General features: G+C 40.5%; 1 protein-coding gene across 1 annotated transcript; it reads right to left on the bottom strand.

Annotated features, from left to right (window-relative positions):
* Nucleotides 1-955: 955 nt before the first annotated feature.
* Nucleotides 956-5,474, bottom strand: vps33a (VPS33A core subunit of CORVET and HOPS complexes). The gene is made up of 13 exons (XM_049762252.1): nucleotides 5,311-5,474; nucleotides 5,024-5,089; nucleotides 4,782-4,909; nucleotides 4,471-4,657; nucleotides 4,088-4,204; nucleotides 3,819-3,993; nucleotides 3,552-3,745; nucleotides 3,125-3,251; nucleotides 2,973-3,040; nucleotides 2,677-2,814; nucleotides 2,194-2,331; nucleotides 1,939-2,107; nucleotides 956-1,371 (listed from the first exon to the last, which is right to left on the bottom strand). Exons 1-13 carry the CDS (start codon nucleotides 5,410-5,412, stop codon nucleotides 1,178-1,180), a joined length of 1,803 nt encoding a protein of 600 aa, XP_049618209.1. The 5' UTR covers nucleotides 5,413-5,474; the 3' UTR covers nucleotides 956-1,177.
* Between the last annotated feature and the right edge of the window lie 863 nt (nucleotides 5,475-6,337).

Consider the following 6,337-nt stretch of genomic DNA (forward strand, 5'->3'; position numbering starts at 1 on the left):
CAAAAATGCAAATACTATTTACTGAAATAAAAGTCACTTTTAAAATAATGTACTCTTTATGCAGCATAATAAAGCTATATGCTGTTAAATCTTCATCCAGCAAATGGTAAACAAATAAAATATCAATCAAAAGCATACACACATCTGCAATTGTAGGAAATAAAAGCTTTCAAACAACTCATACCTTGATGTTGTTGCAGCAGGACTGACGCTGTTCACAGGGTGGGCTGGTACACTTGTAGCCGTGAAGTTGGCTGATGCACCCTCGAGCCTTGCAACTCCCAATTGAGGAGGAGCCAAAGACAAGAACTAACCATAAGGATTTTATTCCCCTGGGATTGATCCTAATGGTAGTTATGCCTCCCGTGCACCTGCTCCTCAGACACACCCTAGTATAATATGAAAGCTGTCAAGCAAATCTTACTCATAAATCTAATTAGGAATAAGAAATAAACATGGATTTATCCATGAAGAGTACACGGAGTATATCCTGTCAGCAGGAAGCCCTGTTTGTACTGTAAAGACGAGGAGATGCTATTGACTGAAGACCTAAAACCCTGCTGCCGCACAGTTATTCTCTGCCGGAACATCGAGCAAATGGCCTCCTAATTCAATCAGTGTCCTGTGCTGTCAAATGATAGGATGCTGAGGCCTGAGCTCTCCAGACGGCGCAGGAGCATTATCGGCTGATCAGGAGGCCTGTTACTGCACTAATTGCTCCTTCCGAGGGCTGGGCCTGTGCTGACAGCTATACTCCCTCGTCACCCCCCCCCCCCCCCCCCCCCCCCCCCATGCATTCACATCAGTAGGAACAGTAGTGTTGCATACAATATTGAATAATGGAGGGACCCGTTTAACTTCATGATTTAGTTAATATATTTTATCTGGAAGGGGAAATGCATCCAAAAAACACTTCAAAAATAAAAATAACAAAAACGTTGTTTCATTAAACACATTACATTTTGACCAAAGCTTTATTAACACATAAATTATATACAACTGAGAGAAAAATGACTTTCTTACAGCCATTTTTTTCCATTGCCTCAGTACAATTCAGGGACGGAAAGATCTCCATCTGTTTCTCTAACATGGACATCAGTGAGACACCTGCAGCACGCTTATATCGACATGAAGAGTGCTCAAGCTGTTTGATGTGTCCAGGTGTATTGCAGTTTACTCAATGCATTTGAGCTTCGGGTCTGTCCATGAGAGATTTGATCCAAGATGCGCCGTTGAGGAGTTTGGTTGTAGCTATAACGTACTCCATTCCGCTGTCCTCCATTTGAGAAAGGAAACGGAGAGCAGCTATTTCGGCATATGTCACTCCTCCCAAGAAAAACACCAGTGTCGTCCTGTTCTCCCCCTGCTGGCCTGAAAGTAAGTCTGACGTCATCTCTCACATACAGTACATACAGTACGACACAAACATAATTGTAGCTGTCTGTAAAAAAAAAAAAAAAAAAGAAGTGAAATCCTCACATTTTGGATCCGCAGCTTTGATTTATATAGAAGTATACCACTACATGCACTACTGGATAAATACGTTAAAGCTATCTACTAGCCATCAGTTTTGCTGCGACTCTTCAATTAGCACCTTTGAAAATCTATTCTAACATGGACAAGCAGAAGCACGCCACTTAATCTAATCTCACAGTTCTAATTAGCATATTTCTAAGATAGTGTCATTCCCATCAGTGTTGACACCTCCAACTGCCACTATGGCAGCACTGGTGGTGACTTGACAAATGCTGTGTATTGCTCATTTTAAGACGTACGCAAACAAAGATAAGTGCAAACCGGCAGAGGTCGGATAACAATGTCGGCCTAGTGCAATCCATCTTCTCATTCAGCTTCTGCCCTCACATGAACAAAGCCTACGCTTATCTATATCTTACAGGCAGAAGGCTGATGGAAAAACATGTATGAATTGGCCCTTACGTTTTTTGTGGAGTCCAGGAGGCAGCTGCTGGCGCTCCTCAAAATGTGGACCTGGGAGCATCTTCAGCACCTCCTCAATGCTCCGCCAGCCTGGCCTGGCCAAGACTTGGGTGAGTCGGATGCTTAATGGAGCGTAGCCGCTGTATACGTATGAGATGTCGTTGGGGTTCTGAAAGAGACAACAAACAACCAAATACCGCCATGTCCTTGTCATAGGTCAAATGTTAGCGCATATAATCTCCTTGCTATTCATACTTGTTCATTTGCATCCTCCATCCACAGTTTAAGGGTTTTTCTAATGGTAGGGTAATTATTCCTTGAGCTGGTCTGTGGCTTCAGAAGACCTCCTTTCTCTAGGTTGTTCAGTGTCAGGATATGCTCATAGCCATAGGTCTTATAAAACAAAAGCATACATGTACAAATTAGTGGCGGTCACTAAAGAGATAAGTATTTTAAAAAGAGAGTAAAGGAATAAATCAAATTGCATCGTCACACACTACAGAAAAAAAGCACTAACGTACATTTGTGACAGACTTATCACTTCCACCTAATTCTTCATTTTACGTTTTGAACAGTTGCACATTTAATACAAAGACAACTCCATATTTCCATTTATTTTAACTTTTTGTAAAAGTAATGGCCAGGTGTCCAAAATGATTATCCACATATAATTCATCCGCATAGTAGATTACAACAGATTTATCGGACATTTTTATTTATTTATTTTTTTAACTCTACCTGGAGAATCTCTCGCTTGTAGTAGTCAAGGACCTTCTGTTTAAGGCCGTTGTTACAGACGGACTGCATGCACACGAGGCGCAGAATCTTGATGAGGGGATCTTTTTGGGCAATCCGGTCTTCAATGTATGTGTTTACCTGGATTATAAAATGTCCAATACATTAAAGTCACTGTATGTCCAATTCACTATTTGTGAAATCTCTCTCTCTTTTTTTTTTTTTTTTTACACAACAACCTGCACAAAAAAACATCATTACAATAGCTTAAATAAAAGATGGGTGCAAGGACTATGTACCTTGTCTGTGTCAACTCCAGTCATGAACTCCTGCTCTACTGTTAGGTTATCAAAGAAAGCTTCGGATGCTGAAAGACACAACCCAGTGAAGCAAACTTTTGTTATAAATCAATTTGTGTAAAAGAAGCAAGAGTAACTCATTGTTTACAGACTTGTGATGTCCTTAATGAGTTCTGCAATGGATGTGTGGTTGGCCAGGGAGCTCCGCGCTGCCTGCATATGAGGCAACTGGGACACAAACTGCTTAATTTCACCCACTGTCTTCGCATTGTGGCGTTCCTGTGAAACAAGACAACAAACACTACATGTCTTATCGTAAATCTGCCGTACTAACCTGATAGGAAAGCACTACGTAGAGATATAAAATTCAGAATGGAATCTCTTTAAAAGTGCCATCAACTCCCTAACCATATGGATTTTCTCTCAAGACCGAGTCAGATTACAATCATATCCGATTGGAATTCAATTAGGCTGTCAGAAAGAGATGGCAACCTAGTGTCTGAATAGATTTGCCACACTGCAGCACACACCTTTGTGCATAAACATGCCAAGGTGGCTTAAAGCTGAAGCAGGACCAACCTCAAATGCAGCAGAAATAATTTTGGCCTTTTTACTGAGTGCCGCTCCAACAGCATTGAAGTTTTTGTCACGGATTTCGGCATAAAGTTCCTCTGCTGAGTTGAGTTGCAACTTCTTGGGCTCTGTGGGCAAATCTTTACTCGCTTCGCCTTGTTTTTTCTGGGCAAACTTCTCAGGTGGCAACTTGACATTACCTGCAAAAGAAATTAACAGTGAACTTGGCTACTAAACAAAGGTGTAAAATATATTGACAAAAATTATCCTAACCGTTATTTATTCCGTAGATCTCATCAATGAGACCTTCATATGTGAGTTGTGTAGCCAGAGGAGTTAGCAGGTCTACATTCCGGTCCAAGAGAAGCAGTGTGTCAAACACGGGCAGGATCTGATTCTGAATACCTGCAAACTCCCTCTTCATCCTCAGCATCATGTTGGCAACATGCTAATAGCAACCAGAAAAAGAAAGACAATTGATACCAGTCACCACGCAATAAGATGCTTTGCTGTTAAAGTGGATCTACTTTCAAATTACTCACCCGTGCACACTCTCCTTTCCCGTAAATTTGTGGAATAGTGCCATACAATGCCTGTAAAGTCATCAGGCCCTTGGCTGTGTGGTAAAGGCTTGTTTGGTCATTTTCCAAGTAGCACTCCTGTAAGAATATGCAAAATCAATTAATAACACACTTTAGAAGAAAAAAAATGGCATCTTTCAGGAGTTGATTGTTACAGTATTATTTTTCCTGTGATGGACAGTAGGTACTTGCAATTACTGATTGCAGTTTTTAACTTGACCACTGGATGTCATTTTCATTCAAGTCTTACAGCATTTTAAAAATAATGTTCTTGCACTGGATGTTTGTTTAGTAATCACTTCTAGTCTCCCTTTTATTCTTTTAAATGCGAAGATTGAACACACCCTAAAGGCACTTTCATATTCCATGGACAGCAGGTCGCCATCATAGGGAATCAGGTCCAGGATATACTCATCAATGTTGATGAAGGAGCCCAGCACACCCTGCTCCTTCAGCCTCTGTTCACACAACATGCTCCGCCGGGGTACAAACAGGATGTGGAAGTCACGTGTCGAATGCAGCTTATCTTCACTGACAACACAAATCACAAAGCAAGGACAGTGTATGAGGGTGATGTTGAAGGACTTAAAAGCCTGGATTTTCTTCAAAGGTGTAAATCAAATATCTGTTTTGAGGTATGACGCATAAAACCTACCTGAATACATTTTCAGCGATAATATCCATGAGCTCTAGTCGGGGGCGGACAAAGAAGATGATGTTTTTGACGTCGGCAGAGGGGAGCCGACCGCTCTTGAGGGTGAACATCTTTTCCACTTCATGCTCCTGAACCAAAGAACATGTATTTGTGATACTCCAACAGAATTTTTGCATACAACTCCGGCATACTGTAGTTGACAAAAAGCTTTACCAAGTTAGCAACATGAAGTGAGCAGTTACCTTAAGTAGAGAGTATTGTGCTATTAGTCCAAAAGGGCCAGTCAAATATTCATCCCAAACTATGGCCTACAGAACAAGAGCACACACAAAGCACATCATGACCAACATCTGCAATATTTAAATAACTCCACCAGTACTGTCTACCGAATAGGAAAGCTAAAGCTCCAAGCACTGTTCAGCAGGCTGTGTTGATGGCTGCACAATGATGTCAGTGCCTGATTCAGTTCCTATGTCCACGACAGAGATGATTCCCCCCGATTGTTTTCCCCCTACGTGTTAAATATTACCTTGCTTCCCGCACACTTGTCCAAGAACTCCCTTAGTTCTTTTCGTGCTGCTTCTCTCAAAATGTTTAAATTGACTCTCCCGTATGACAAGTGGGCGGCCATTTTTCTTTCTCAGTTGCAAATCAGGTGATTCACAGCAGCGTCACGTGACCAGCGATACAGTACGATATAAAAATCTGTAAAGACATCAACGATATGTTTATTGCGCCACGGATTTTTGGAACTAATAGTCGGTCAAATGAATGTAAAGAAATAGCACCAACTGACAATTTAGCCCGAGAAAAACTATTTAGTTCAGGCAGAAAAGTAACACTGCCATGCGCATGCGCACATGGTAAATTGAGGTCACGAGAGCGCTCTGTTGGATATTTATAACATTTCTGGAAAATATTTGTTTGTGTATCAATGTTGGGATTTTTGTAATAAATACGGAGACTACTGGCTATACGCGAGTCTTCCAAAGTGACACTTGATCGGAATTACCAGTATCTATTTTTCTTATGTAAGGGCGTGGCATGCATTGTACATAATGGGTAGCAAAAGGGATGTCTCTAACATACAACTCGCAATTATAATGTTTAATTTTCTTTAAGCAAGTGTGTGTGTCTGTTCAACTCATCTTTCATTGACAATTCATCAAGTACATAATGAAACAAAACTGTTGTATTAGAAACTAGCGCAATAAACAAGTTGTCCTTTAGATGGCGCAATTATCCCACCTATAGATTCCTCGAGTCAGTATTGAGGGAAAGTGAGGAATTTTCTTATCAGTTTAGAAATGTTTGCTGCATATAGCTCGTTACAGAATATTGTCGACTAGATTTATTATTATTTTTATTATTAACAATGTGTTAACAGCAACAATCATGTATAATGCAAAATTAAAATAAAATAAAGCGTAACCTATTGCGCAGAGTTTTAATAAAACTGTTTTAGAACAGGTATTTGGGCGTGCGTATAAAATAAAAAATGCAACATTTTTAAATTGTGGCTCAGTGTGCTGGTCCAGACGCAATTCGATCAGGTA

The sequence above is a fragment of the Syngnathus scovelli genome, chromosome 3 (assembly GCF_024217435.2).
Source record: "Syngnathus scovelli strain Florida chromosome 3, RoL_Ssco_1.2, whole genome shotgun sequence".
Taxonomy (NCBI): Eukaryota; Metazoa; Chordata; class Actinopteri; order Syngnathiformes; family Syngnathidae; genus Syngnathus; species Syngnathus scovelli.